The 15,527-nt window shown below is 42.3% G+C and overlaps 1 protein-coding gene across 1 annotated transcript in view; it reads left to right on the forward strand.

Annotated features, from left to right (window-relative positions):
- The first annotated feature begins 6,347 nt into the window (after nt 1–6,347).
- Cacul1 (CDK2-associated, cullin domain 1) overlaps nt 6,348–15,527 on the forward strand; it is a 66,176-nt gene continuing 56,996 nt past the window's right edge. The window contains exon 1 of the mRNA XM_013021938.1: nt 6,348–6,985. Coding sequence (XP_012877392.1) covers nt 6,616–6,985 — 370 coding nt within the window. The 5' untranslated portion in view covers nt 6,348–6,615. The remainder of the gene's footprint in view (nt 6,986–15,527) is intronic.

Genomic DNA, 15,527 nt, shown 5'->3' on the forward strand with positions numbered 1-15,527 from the left:
CACTTCTGGCTTTTTCTGCTTATGTGGTGCTGAGGAATTGAACCCAGGGCCTCATGCATGCAAGGCAAGCACTCTACCACTGAGCTACCTTCCCAGCCCCTCTCTTTCCCTCTCTTCCCTCTATGTGGTTCTACTGCTTTTCCTCAATGCCTACACAGTGCCAGAAGTTTTCTGCCATTCTTCTACCTGGAATATTCGCTTCCTGACTTATTGTCCAGCTAACTTTTCGTTCATCCTTAATGCCCTTTTTTGTTTGTTTTTGCACTACTATGGGGGTCTTGAACTTAAGTGCCTATCCTTTATTAGTCTTTTCTGCTCAAGTCTGGCACTTTTCCACTTAACATCTCTACTTTGACATTTTACTGGTTAATTGAAGATAAGAATCTTATAAACTTTCCTGTCTGGGCTGGCTTTGAACCACAATCTTCAGATCTCAACCTCCTTCTACTCCTAGCTAGGATTAGAAGCGTGAGCCACTGGTGTCCAGCTCCTGATGTGCTAAATTTAACCTTAGCAGAAATATTTTCAGAGAGGTAAGTTTTCTTTGATTTCCTAAAGCAACATGATTTTCTCTGTGGCACCTCTTGTAATGGAAAACCTCCCTAGTGCCTGTCATGTTTTGGCTTCTGATACCTGGATGGAAGCTCTGGAAGGGGCAGTGCACTTTTTTTTTTAATAGCCCCTTGTTTTTATAGCCTCAGCACAATTTTGAGCCCAGAAATATTCATGTATAACCAGGTGCAACAGGGCCACAGCAGAGTGCTGAAGAGAACTCTTGTGTTTGCTATAGCCTAAAGTCACTGTCATCCATTCCTAAATCCATCAGGTCACAACAGAACACGTATTATTACCGCGATTCCTCTGCTATGATGGAGTTCAGGACTTTTGTAAAAGGAAAAAAATCCAACATAAAAATAGGAGCAGAGAGGACTCCCCCGAGTGGCTCTACATCTGCACTGTAAGTAGTCATCTCAGTGAGCAGCTAGAGACTTGAATTATTTATGTGTCTCTGATCCACTTTCCTTTTATTTTTTTAAGTGAAAGTGATAGGAAAGTTTATTAGGAAGGAATACATTTTCAATAGAGGGAAAGCAATATCTAGGGTAAGAAAGACTTCGAATCCTCTTACCTTTTAATCAAGATCATTCCAGCAGCTTTGCACTGTACATCACAATTTATTTGTCAACACTGTATTGTTACAATAATCACCACCTAGGGATTAAAGCAATATTCATTCTTTATGCTAATATAGTTTTATCTCTGCCAAAATTACATTTTAAGTTCTCCATGCTAATTCCTTCATATAATTCATAGTAGACCCAGAATGGCAATGAAAAGAAATCATTAAGCTGGGCGCCGGTGGCTCACATCTGTAATCCTAGCTACTCAGCAGGCGGAGGTCTCTGTTCAAAGTCAATCCAGGCAGGAAAATCTGAGACTCTTATCTTCAATTAACCACCAAAAAGCTTGGAGTTGTGGCTCAAGTGGTAGAGCACTAGCCTTGAGCACAAAAGCTTAGGGACAGTGCCTAGGCCCTGAGTGAACCACCCTCCCCCCCAGCGCACACACACACACACACACACAATCAAGATGTATGTTGTGTATAGTCTTCTCTGCCTCAGTTTTAACTTCACTACTTAGAATAAGCCTTTACACTGGTGGGGTTTTTTTCATAATTTTTTTCTATTCATCTTTCTTCTTACTGATAACTTCTAAGCCATTTCATCCTTTACTAACAATGCAGGAATTAGGTTGATAGGACAGATTAAAAAAAGATGTAAAAATTGTAATACCAAGCTTTACTTTCACATAGGAAAACGTTCCCCATTGTACAGTTGACTAAAGAAAAATGAATGGCACTGTCATTCATGTACTTAAGAGGCCTGGGCTATGGCAGGCATTTAAAAAATTTTTATTATTATAAACGTGATAGACAAAGGGGCTATAGTTACAGCAGTCAGGAAAGAGTACACTTCTTTTTGAACAATGTCACCCATTCCCCCACTCTCTCTGTTCCCCTGCCCCCCATCTCTACCCATAAGTTGTATAGTTTATTTTCAGCATAGTGTCTAATGAGTACCACTGATGCATTTGTTCACCCTTTGTCCTTCCATTTCTGGCCCCCACTTAACTCCCCAAAGACAGATTAGTGAACAAAGAGAAGAAAACAAAACAACAAAGAAAAAAGAGCCCTTATTTCCACTTCCTGGAGTTCAATAAATACTATTTTATATGATCAGATGCATCTAGGCATTGTGCCTTTGTGTTCCTCTCCTATTTCCTTGGGTCTCACTGTGTGTGAATGCAGTCATTTTTGTGATACTTTGAGGATGGGAGCTTGTAAAATAAAGAGGGAGGACCAAGGAGACAGCAGGGAGCAGAGCTCTAGGTCTTACCTTTGCTATTCCAGGCGTGATCAGTCTGTTTGTTTTCTTTCTTTCTTTTTTTTTTTGGTCGGTCATGGGGCCTGAACTCTGGGCCTGGGTGCTGTCCATCAGCTCTTCAGTTCAAGGCTAGTGCTCTTACCACTTGAGCCATAGTGCCAATTCTGGCTTTTTCTGCTTATGTGGTGCTGAGGAATCAAACCCAGGGCCTCATGCATGCAAGGCAAGCACTCTACCACTGAGCCACCTTCCCAGCACCAGTATTTTGTTTTCTAAGCAATTTTTGCGCTCTTGCTTGGCTTTTCTGTTCAAGGCTGGTGTCCTACCACTTGAGCCATACATCCACTTTTAGCTTTTTGGTGGTTAACTGGAGATGAGTTTCTGGGATTTATCTGCCGGGGCTGACTTTAAACCATGATCCTCAGAGATCATAGCCTCTTGAGTAGCTAGGATTACAGGTCTGAGCTACCAGCACCTGACCTGACATATTTTTCTGATCATAAAAACAAAACACATTCATTGCACGGAGCAAAGAAACTTTGAAAGACACAAAAAAGATTCAAACCCTCCATAATCCTATTGTCCCTGGAGAATTGCCATGGATGATGTTAATGTATACAAATTTACAAATATATTTTACATGTATATAAGGCTGTTGTAATGAAACAGCCTAACAGGAAATACAAACAACCCAAATAGATGAATATCTTGAAGTATGTATTAATTAATAACCTGGGTCAACTGTTGGTTTAGAATCACTAACAATGTTTTACTTTCCAAATGCCAGAACAGATCATCAAAAATTTTAAGTTAATAAAGCATAATGCATTCTAACGTATAATCTCATAATGTCGCATAATGTCCATAAAGGCAAGCATTTATTAACAGGTTCATGTGGTTCCCTTTCATTAAGCATTCCTTATCCGTGAGTTGTACTCTTTCAGTGACTGCTTTGGCCCAATTAGATTTTGCTATAATTTTTTTGTTGTTTAATCGATGAAAGCGAAACAGCTGTCTTACATGGGTTTTGACAGTATGCACACGAAACTCTTCATGTTCACCATGTTGCTGGGGAAAGCTGGGGAACACTCCAGGAGCTGGGCCTTCTTAGACCAATCTCTTCGGTTCTAAATGCTAATTTTCATTATGATTTTCTTTTTTTTTTGTTTTTGGGTCCGGTCGTGGGGCCTGAACTCTGGGCCTGGGCGCTGTCCCTCAGCTCTTCAGCTCAAGGCTAGTGCTCTACCACTTGAGCCACAGCGCCACTTCTGGCTTTTTTCTTATGTGGTGCTGAGGAATCAAACCCAGGGCCTCATGCATGCAAGGCAAGCACTCTACCACTGAACCACCTTCCCAGCCTCTTCATTATGATTTTCTGACCCATGAGTTGATTCAAATTGAGATATGGAACTTACTAGCTATCATGTATCAGTTTCTAACTTAGCTACCACTAGTGGTCAGAGAATGTGGTTGCTATGATACTAATCTTTAGATATGTAGAGACTTGCTTTAGGGCTCAAGATGCTTGATTTTTGTAGGTATTTCACATATTTTTGTAAGGAATGCATATGCTGCAGCATTGAAGCAATTTTCTGTACTTACTTAACTTGGTAATTCTTGTTTTTCAACCCTAGTCCCTTAAAGACTTAAAAAAAATCCCTTTGATCAATGTATGAGTTCCTGCTGTAACAAATTATCATGGGTGACTGGCCTAAAACAATGGAAATATGTATTCTCTTACAAGTTTCAGAAGCTAGAAGTCTGAAATGTTGTCCAGAGGTTCTGCCTTTTCCAGTGTAGTATGACTGTCCACATTCCTTAACTTGTTGCCACATCACTCTGATCTGTTTTTATGGTTGCATTATGTTTTCCTCTTCATTATGTTCTGTCTCAGATCTCCTTTTTTAAAATAAATTTAAACAAGGACATTTGTCATTGGATTTATGGTCCACTTGAAAAGTCTTAGATGACTGTCTCATCTTTGTATCTTCTACTACATGTACAAAGACTCTTGTTCCAAGTAATGGTCACATTCATAGCTCTAGGGATTAGGGCATGGGAGACCATGTCTAACTCATTGCAATCAATAAGATATGTGTATGTGACAAATCACCAAAGTTTTTGCTTCCTGCATTTTGTATTACATTTTTAGGTAGTCTACCTAGAGTCTATTGGTAACAAATTATCAATTGTCTGACAAAAAAATTGTCTTCTTTCCATCTTTTTTGATGGACCTGGGATTCTAAGGTTATATATACTTTCCCCTTTATTAGTTCATGTAATTATTTTAGGTAAAAATAAAATTTGTATTCCCAAACATCCTAGGGTTGAAAATTAAAGTTAAGTGTGCTGATTAAAAAACAAAAACAAAAACTTCTTATTATGGGGTATCATTGTCTGAAGTTAAAATTATTCCAAGTGACTAGTAAAATGTTCCACAGAACAATTGCGAAAATATGTAACAGAAATGGAAATAAATATGGGTACTGAAGCCAATCAGAAGTTAACAATTTCCCAGTGCCTGAAAACATTTTTTCCTTTATGCTAATTACTGTTTATTTATTGTCAGTCATAAGGCTTGAACTCTGGACCTGGGCATTGTCCCAGAGCTCTTCGGCTCAAGGCTAGCACTCTACCACTTTGAGCCACAAGCCACTTCCAGTTTTGAGGTGGTTAATTGGAGATAAGAATCTCACAGACCCTTTTCCTGCCTGGGCTGGCTTTGAACTGCAATCTTCAGATCTCAGCCTCCTGAGTAGCTAGGATTACAGGCATGAGCCACTGGTGCCTGGCTTAATTACTTATGGGAATAAAAGTTCATTATCTGCTAGGTGCTGGTGGCTCATGTCTGTGAATCTAGCAACTGAGGAGGCTTAGATGGCAGAAAAGTCTGTGAGATTCTTATTTCCAGTTAACCAGCAAAAAGCTAGAAGTGGAGATATGGCTCAAGTGGTAGAGTGCCAGCCTTGAGTGAAAAGCTAAGCCCTAGTTCTGGCACACATACACACAATTCATTATTACCTTACTTAAATGTACAGTTTTTCTAGACAAATTCATCACCGTTAGCCAGATTGAGCTCCAAAGAAACAAAAACTATTAGAACACATTCGATTACATGATTGCTAGAATTTAAGAATGTAAATTTCTCTGAGGAATAAAAGGCACTAGAATGACTTTTTTATCCTAGCCCCCAGACACACACACACACACACACACACACACACACACACACACATCTTCAGCTTGTTGGCAGATTTTGAAATGGTTGGAAGCTTGACTTAAGCTTGGCAAATAGTTAAAACTTAATATCCACAGGAGGCAGAGGCTGTAGTTCCGTTGCAAAAGCGCTGGCTTAGCATAGGCACGGCCTGCGTTCAATCTCCAGGAACGTTTAAAAGAAATTCCAAGAATATCTCAGACGTATTCATCTTTTTCGGCTAACCTGTTATTATTCCAAGAGCTGAGGAACGGACCACCAGCAGTTAGTGGAGGGCGATCGGACCCACTTTTAATCTGCCACCCCCAGGCCTTCTGCGGGCCCCATGCCTGGCAAGGTGAAGGCCGGGGCAGTGAGGTGTCCCGAGACCCCGGGACACTGCGATCTGTGGGGGGCGGGTAAAAAAAATCAAGTCCCGAGAGACAACCCGGATCACAGCATCCTCCGTCCGGCGTTAGCGCCATCCTCAGGCACCGCCCAGCGCCTGCCCAGCTCCCCGTCGTCATAGTAACCTGCGTGCGCAGCCCAAACTCCCTTATCACGTGAGGCCGGGAGGGGCGGGGCAGGCAGGCGTCGCTCCACCCCTCTCAGCATCTGGCCAGCGGAGGCGGGGCGAACCTCTGCCCTCAGGAGCAGAGGGCGGATCACAACTCCCGCCCCCTTTTCGCGGAGCCTCTCCGGGCGCTCCCTTCGCACCACGTGCTTCCCTGGCCGGGCCCCTCAGCACCCTTTTCAACCGCTTGCTGGGAACTGCCGTAAAGTGTCGTGACGTGACCTGCCGCTTTCCGGCCGTCTCTCAGAACGAGATCCCGGGAGCACCCTCCTCAGTCAGCTGTGTCTGTCGGACAGCCGGCCGGACCCGAGTCGGAAGCTCAGCGCGCCGCCGCCCTCCTCGCCGCGTCCGTCCCGGGCCTCGGCGATGTGAGCCCGAGGAGGCCGCGGTGCCCCCCTGGCCCGGGGGTTGAGGCGGTGAGCAGGTGCCTGTGAGGCGGGCGGGTGCCGGGAGCCGGCAGGATGGAGGAAAGCATGGAAGAGGAGGAGGCGTTCACCTACGAGGCGATGATGGACGACCAGAACCACAACAACTGGGAGGCCGCGGTGGACGGCTTCCGCCCGCCCCCGGCGCCCCCCTTGTCGGTCTCGGTCGGGGCCCGGGAGCCCCCGGGGGGCCAGCTGCTGGCGGTGCCCGCGCTCTCGGTGGACAGGAAAGGCCCCAAGGAGGGGCCGCCGCCACCGCCGCCGCCGCCGCTGCCGCCGCTGCCGGAGACCAACGGGGTGATCATGATGCTGAAGAGCTGCGACGCGGCGGCCGCCGCCGTCAAGGCCGCCCCGGCCCCCGCCCCCAGCTCCGCCATCAACATCAACACCTCCACCTCCAAGTTCCGTGAGTCCCGCCGCCCCGGCCCCCTTCGCGGGCCCCTCCCCGCTCGGAGCTAGCCCCGCCGCCTTTGTTTTCAGGCGCGGGGCTCTCCCCTTCGCTTCTCTCCCGCTCCTTCCCTCCCGCCGTCGCCGCTCCCGCCTCTCCCCGCCCCTCCCCTCCCCCTCGCTCGGTGTCGGCGGCCAGCGCCCGAGCGGCCCAGGCTTCTTGGGTTACCTGGCCCCGGGAAGTAGCCTGGTACGCACGCCGCCCCGAGCGCCTCCACCCGCCCGATCCTTATCGCCACTGGCTGGTTCTCAGCCCCAGGAAGTTCTTTTCTCGTCTGTCCCCCACTGAGTTCTCACTCGTCCAGGGTGAGGGGAAAATAAAGACTTGAGTTTCTTTACGGGAGAAACCGTTTGTGTTTTTATGTCTTTGTATTTTTGCAGCCAGAGGGGAGGTGGGTGGGAAGGAATTTGGCGATTGGTGTTCTTGTGCCTTTTAGTCTACGTGAAACAAGTCAAGAATCGGAAAGTTGGAGTGTTCTTTTCACCTCCTTCACCTCCGTATACTTTTGCCTCCCGTAAGGGAAATGTGATTTGTTTCCTCGTGCAGCGGTAGCTGCGACAGCCTTTTTGTTTAAAGTCACTTTTCAGACAAGCGCGCTCAGCATGTGTCCAAACACGAGCCTGTTGCGTGTTGAACTTTTTTTTTTTTTTTTTTTTTGCTAGTGATCTGCCCCATTCAGTGGCAAGCTGAAAGATTTTAGGCCAAAAGGAATCCAAACAGTCCCCAGTCAGGATGTATATTTACTTCTATAGCTAGGGAGAAAAATGTGTTTTTGCTTTGCTCACTTTCTTGGTGTGGTGTAGCGTGTGGTGTTTTTACAGGTTCTGGAAAATAAGGTATAGGGTGAGAATGAGCAAAATCTTGGTTCTAAAACTGGATAAATAATAACGAACAAATAACAAATAAAAATGGATAAGAAGACACTAGATATCTTTTTCACTTATTAGAGGGTTTTCTCCTGTTAATTCATTGCAGGTTTAAAATGGCATTAGTAAAGTAACTGGATATTTCACTTCTAAGTCAATTTTACCATGTTGTACTGTTACTAGTCTGCTTAGATATGCCCAGATACAGATAACTAGTCACATCATTACACGTGTGTGTGTGAAAATAGCACAGAACCTTATTTGCCTGTAAATACTGCTCTAGCTAAAGATGATGTGTAGGTGTGCTTGGTAAGATTTGTATATGCTTTTCCCCCCCTATTATATGTTCCAGAGAATAGAATTTATATGGTGTGGTTTGGTATTGTATTGATATTATGTATTGAGGGTTACATTGTGAAACTAGACCTTGTAAAAAGTGGCAGGGTGATTTATCTAAGTGGGGAAGCACCTGGCTTTAGAGCTCAAGTTCCTTTGATGATTTCACAGATCAGTGTACAGAGCAGAAATCAATGAAGTTGAGAACAAAGGGAAGATTTACCAAACCAAAAGATTGTTCTTTGAAAAGGTTAATAAGCTAGGTGGCTTTTTGATAAGATTGAACAAGAAAAAGATGCAGAGATACTAAAAATGAAAAATGGAAAAGCTATCAGATTTAAACACTTTAAATTACTGTTTGGCAATGAATTTGGAAACTTAAAGTATAATTATTAGGAAATAGTTAACAGTGAAAGTATCAGAAGAAAGTTTAAACTGACATTTAATAAATTGAAGTAGTGATGTAAGACCTTACCTTTCAAAAACTTTGGATCCAAATGTCCTTGTAAGTGAACTCCTCAAACTTAAATACCACATAATTTTCTCTACAAGTTCTGAAAAATAAGAAGAAAAAAAGCCCAGCCATTTTATGGGCTAGTAAAATCTTGGTTCTAACACTAGAGAAGACTATAGGTCTGTTTCACTGACTAGCATAGAAATAAGTCCTGTACTAGCTCATCAGATCCATTCATGTATTTTTTTTTTAAAACCCATGATTAATACGCTTTGTTCTAGGAATGTTAGCATGTCTCAGCATCTGTATGTCAATATTATTTATCTTACTAATTGAATAAAGAAAGACAGTTGTTGACATAAAACCATTTGATTAGATCCAGTATCTATTTATGATGAAAACCTATCAGCAAGCTAAGAGTACAAGATAAAGTTATTACCAAAACCCTCAGCAAATAATGACAGGATAAAATGTCTTGGTGAGCAGGCGCCCAGGGGCTCATGCCTGTAATCCTAGGAGCCTTGATCTGAGCATTGAAGTTCCAAGCTAGGCTGAGCAGAAAAGTCTGACACTCTTATCTCCAATAAACTAAAAAAAAGTTGAAGGGGTGGGCTTAAGTGATAGAGCACTAGCCTTGAACACAAAGAGATTCAGGGATAGAGCTCAGGTCCTAAATTCAAATTCCAAAAAAAAAAAAAATGTCATGGAGAGATTTTAGATACAGTCACTCCCAAGGTGGTAACAAGATTAGGATGGCCCCTCTGTTACTGTTTAAACAAGTTCATGGCTAACAGTGTAAGAGGGAAAAAGGTATAAAGACAGGAAGGGAAGAAATAATGCTAAAAATTTACAGAAACATGGCTACTTAACCAAGAACCATTGAACCAAGAAAGAAACTCTTAAACTAGTATGAACAACGTAAAAAGTTTAACAACAGGGCTGGGAAGGTGGCTCAGTGGTAGAGCAGTTGCCTTGCATGCATGAGGCCCTGGGTTCGATTCCTCAGCATCACATAAGCAAAAAGAAAAAAAGCTGGAAGTGGCGCTGTGGCTCAAGTGGTAGAGTGCTAGCCTTGAGCTGAAGAGCTGAGGGACAGCGCCCAGGCCCAGAGTTCAGGCCCCACTACCGGACCCCCCCCCCAAAAAAAAAAGTTTAAAAACAGCATCAAATTTATTTTAACAAACTTAGTAACCTAAATCTAAAATTTATATGGTAGGTAGAATGACGTTTGTGAGTCTTAATTTGTTTTGGGAATGGCTTGCTTTATTAGAAGTTAACATTTCATGTCTGTGGTATTAATGGGTATGAATGGAAGTACAAAAAGCAAAGTTAAGGTAACAAATTAGAGCAGGGAATTACATCTATTTGGGAACTTAAAGGTGATTCCGATCCCTGAAAACATCATAGGTAGAGTGGCTTACAAACTTGACACTATAAACAGGATAGACTGAATGAACTAAAGACTTTGAAACAAAACAAAGTTAGCAGAAAAGGTTAAAAGTTTTTTCCATAGAAGACTTTCCCCATCTCACCTCCCCTATACTGAGGCCTGAACTCAGAATTTTGTGCTCCTGCTTGTTTATTCACTCATTCATAGCTGGTGTTTGACCCCTTGAGCCACACCTCCACTTCCGATTTTTAACTGTTTGTCTGGAGATGAGAGTAGGTAGCCATGAGATACTGACACCCAATGGGACTAACTTCTTAAAGAGAAAAGCTTTAATTATATAAAATTTGATTTATAAAAATTAAGAATTTCCATTCATCAAAACAGATTGAAGAATGAGGGAAGGTATTTTATAGTGTCTAAACTGACCAGGAATTTTATTATTATTTTTTAATGCTGGATCTGAGGCGTGTTGCTGTCCCTGAGCTTTTTTGCTCAAGGTGAGCACTCTTACCACTTGTCTCACAGTTCTCTTCTTCTGACTTTTGTGTGGTTAATTGGAGATAGAAAGAGTCTTAAAGACTTTGCTGCCTGGACGGCCTTCAAACCACAATCCTCAGAATCTCAGCCTCCTGAATATCAGTAGGATTACAGGTGTGAGCCTCTGGTACCTGGCTTCACCAGAAATTTTTGGCTAGAATAGAGGCCTACACAACAACAATAAAGGGACAGCAGCCTTTTTAGAAAAATAGGCAAAAAATAGTTTACCACAAAACAGTAAATTTATAACTAGATGTTATTAATTAGAGTCGTATGGATTAAAACTATTGGAATGACTTTTTTTTTCTTGCCAGTCCTGGGACTTGAACTCAGGGCCTGGGCATTGTCTCTAAGCTGCATTTGCTCAAGGCTGCCACTCTACCACTTGAACCATAGCGCTACTTCCCGCTTTTTATGTTTATGTGGTACTGAGAATCGAACCCAGGACTTCGTGCATGCTAGGCAAGCACTCTACCACTCAGCCACATTCTCAGCCCCTGGAATATCTTTTTGTGTTTAGATTGATAATAATTATTAGAAAGCTGATTAGTGCTAGTGTAGGTGAGAATATGTAGAGATAAGAATCATTTGTTGGTGGGAATTGCAGGGCAGTGGATTGGAGTGTTGTTGAAATGCTCAAAGTCTGTGGAGCAGATAATGAAATAGAGCTAGAGTGCTGCTGAGTCCTGAGCCAAGACAGTAAAGGTATGCTCTAAGGTAAAGAAGCTTTTTGGTAGTCTGCTTTTGAGGGAGAGAAAACTTGTTGGATCTTATTAACCAAATATATTTTTCTATATCTGGAACAGCAGCTATAATCAGTCACCACAAATACAATTTACGAACATCCAGTCATTCTCTTAAGACCTATGGTCTCTTTTCTTGGAAGCCGGTAGCATTCTTTGTAATTCTAGCTAGAGTTGTGCTATTCATTGCACTGGGTTTGATATTTTGGTAGAGACTTTTAGAGGGACTTCACTTGGTTCTCCTAAGTTATAGCCATGCTTCCATTGGTCAGGGAACTACTTCCTTTGTGTTCAGGAAAGTGGTAAATATTAAGGTGGGATCTTGGATTTTCTGGACTCACTGTGAGAGCGATTGGGGATAAAGCACCATTTACCATGAGATCCCGAAGCCTGTTATCTGACTGGTTTCCCTCAGTGACATTCTGGTCTCTAATAGTATCAGTTTTAAGAGCCAGTGTTGAGGAATGATAAAAAAATTCCCACTTTCTCAAATGAGCTATCTAGAGCTGCATGTTTTATTGGACAAGGCTAGTAGGAAGACTTTTTATTGGTGGTACTGAGGTTTTAACTTATGGTCTTGTGCTTGTGCACTAGCACCCAAAGCCATGCCCCCAGCCTTTTAAGTATGTTCCTAAAGCAGTTTTTGAACCCATCTTCTGTGTCCTGGCAATACTGTGTCTGAACAGACTCAATTTGGGTATTAGGTGGGGATTTGTGGCCTCTGGTATAAAAAGATTTTTTCATTCTTATTCTTCCCTGCTCCCATTATACAGGTCAAGTACTACCTTTAGTATCTTGCTAGTCTTTTTTTCTGAGGACATCATAACTAGCCATCACCAGAGATCTAAGCCCATCCTGATCATGGCCCACTGCTGGCCCTATATCTCACAATTGTCACTCTGGAAATTGAACTATCCCATTGAAGTCAGCCCCTTTTAATGGGAGTGTTACCTATCTTTAATGCAGAACCACACAGAACAACTGCCATAGCATTTTTTCCTAGGGTAATATTGCATCCCTTACCAAAAACTTCTTGCTTGGCAAAGGGCCTTCTTAGAGCACACAGTTTAAGGGCCTTCTCAGTGCAGAGTTTAGGGTGTGTGTGTATGTATGTGTGTGTGTACACATGCATACGCATGCATGTATCTGTGCCTCTGGGTTGTTGGTTTAAGTATGCTAAACTCACTTCATCTTTTCTGCTGTCATAAATCTGGATTCATTCTTCTACATACTAAGGAGTCCCAACTTCCTCCTCTCTCTTTCCTCTTTAGCTCTTCCTCATCCATTTCCTTCTTTCTTGTATACTTCTTGTCTTCTTTCTCCCCCATATTTTAGGTGTACAGTGTGATAAGTTTTCATCATGTAACTGGTCTGAGGTCTGATTTTCCCATGTTTGCATGCTAAAAGCCTAGCCCTGTACTGTTACTTTTGGGTGTTGGCAGAGCTAGGGGCACTCCTGGGTCAGAAACAAAGGAATGAATTACTTACAGCACAGCAAACAATGTAAGAGTCACTATAGTTAAAAAAGTGAACTATGAAGCTTGAGGGTAAGCCAAGAGGGGAAAATGAGGGAGAAAGAAGGAATGACATTGACTAAGAAGCATTGTACTCATAACCTGACTTACGGAATTGTAACCCCTTTGTATAACTATGTGATAATGACAGTAAAATAATCACCATAGTTTTGTAAGTTCCTGTTCCTCTCAAATCCTACAAGAGAAGGCATGCTGTGGTAAGATGGATGTTTACTTAGTGTTGTGTGTGTTGCAGGTGAAGGATGGTGAGTTGGAGAATCTGCTACCTTTTTTTTTTTTTGGCCAGTTGTGAGGTTTGAACTCTGGACCTGTGTGCTGTCCCTGAGCTCTTCAGCTCAAGGCTAGCACTCTATCACTTGAGCCACAGCACCACTTCAGGTTTTCTGATAGTTTATTGGAGTTAAGAGTCTCACAGACTTTACTGTCCGGGCTGACTTTGAACTGCTGTCCTCAGATCTCAGTCTCTTGAGTAGCTAGGATTACAGGCATTAGCCACGAGTACCTGGCTAAGGGAATCTGCTGCTTTTATAGACTACAATAAGCCATTCTGCTCTTTCTTAATAATGTCTTCTGAAGAGCAGATGTTTTGAATTTTGATATAATTATTTTTTTCTTTTTTTTCAGATAGGAAACTGAATATTTATTTAAATTGGAAATAAAATCAATGATTTTTTATTGTACAAATAATGTATAGAGGGGTTACAATTACATGGGCAAGATAATGAGTACATTTCTTATCAAGCATTGTTGCCTCCTCCTTTGTTTCCCTTTCCCATCCCTTCCATCTCCCATCCACCCCCCACAATCAGTTTTGTCTTATGCTTTTTGTATTCTAAGAATGCTTACCCCAATTCAGAGATTTTTGTCTGTATTTTGATTTGAATTCTGTGTTGCTACTTGTGCATAGTGTTGAGCTAAGTAAGATTGGTAGTTCCTTTTTCTGTGTAGATGTCCAGCTGTGCCAGCACTGTGTGTTGAAAGACTTCCGTCCTTACTGAAGTCTTTTGGAAACTTGGTAAGAAAATAACTAATCATATGGATTTAAATTCTGTTCCATAAATCCCTTATTTTGTATATCATATTTAGAATTGTTGTTTGTTGATGGTCTGTTTTATTATGATGGAATGTCTAGTCTTTACCCTGAATACTACTTTCCAGGATTTTCAGGATTATTATCTGTGTGATATATCTTTTCAGATTATTTTTAACCCTTTTGTGTAGGGTGCATTTCTTTTTGTGTGTATGCTGGTCCTGGGACTTGAACTCAAGATCTCGGCCCTGTCGCTGAGCATTTTTGCTCAAGGCTAGTGCTCTACTACTTGAGACACAGTTCTATTTTTTGGTAGTTAATTGGAGATAAGACTCTCCCAGACTTTGCTGCCTGGGCTGGCTTTGAACAGTGATCCTTATCTCTCAGCCTCCTGAGTAGCTAGGATTACAACTGTGAGCACTGGTGCTCATTAGGACACATCTTGGAGACAGCATATAGTTAGAGCCAGTCTGGCAACTTCTGCCTATTATTGGGGTTTGATCTCAAGGCCTCATACTCTACCACTTTAGCCATGTCCTCAGCCGTTTCTGCTTTGGCTATTTTGAGAGAGGGACTTTTCCTTGGGCCAGCCTCCTACCTTAATGCTTCCTGTGTAGTTAGGTGCCACCACACTCAATTTTTTTTGTTAATTTAGGAGAGGGGAATATCATGAACTTTTTGCCTAAGCTGGTTTTGTGGTTTTTTTTTTTTGTTTGTTTGTTTTTTTTGGTCTGGTTGTGGGGCCTGAACTTTGAGCCTGGGCGCTGTCCCTCAGCTCTTCAGCTCAAGGCTAGCGCTCTACTACTTGAGCCACAGCGCCACTTCCGGCTTTTTTCTTTTTCTTTCTTGCTTATGTGGTGCTGAGGAATTGAACCCAGGGCCTCATGCAAGCGCTCTACCACTGAGCCATCTTCCCAGCCCCCTAAGCTGGATTTGAACCATGCTTCTTCTGAGTTCTGCCTCTGGACTAGATGGCTTAGGTATGGCACTACTAATTTTTTTTGCCTTTTTTTTTGCTAGGACTAGAGTGAATTAGCTAAGGGTCTTGAACTCACTCAGCTTGCTTATATTCAGCTGGTGCTTTATTACTTGGACAAAGCTTTCAGCCCAGGCTTTTGGTGGTTGTTTTGGAGTTGAACTCTTTTACCTTTGGCTGGCTTTGACCTATGATTTTTTGGATCTAAGCATCCTGGGTAGCTAGATTATAGTTGTGAGCCACCTGTGCCTAGCTTAATTTCTGCCTTTTAATAGTCATATTGAGATCTTTCACATTTAACGTATTTTTTTTAGTTCATCAGTTTTGCCATTTATTTTTCCCTTCAATTATTATTTATAATTTTATTGTGTGTCAGATTTGACTTATTAGCATGTTCTCTTGCCCTTTGGCAGTTATTCTAGAATTTGCACTATAAAACTTTGAACAGTCTGCTTTCAAATAGTGTGAAAAAGTGTAATAGCTACATGCTTCCTTTCCTTCTGTCCTTTGTGCTGTTTTTGCCACACATAGGTCTCATATACCTTACTTCTGTTTGGGCATAACTTCCAATATACACATTTTTAAATTTTATTTTTGTTGGTTGTGGGCTTGAACTCAGGACCTAGGTGCTGT

This window comes from Dipodomys ordii, unplaced genomic scaffold (genome assembly GCF_000151885.1).
Source record: "Dipodomys ordii isolate 6190 unplaced genomic scaffold, Dord_2.0 Scaffold58, whole genome shotgun sequence".
NCBI lineage: Eukaryota > Metazoa > Chordata > Mammalia > Rodentia > Heteromyidae > Dipodomys > Dipodomys ordii.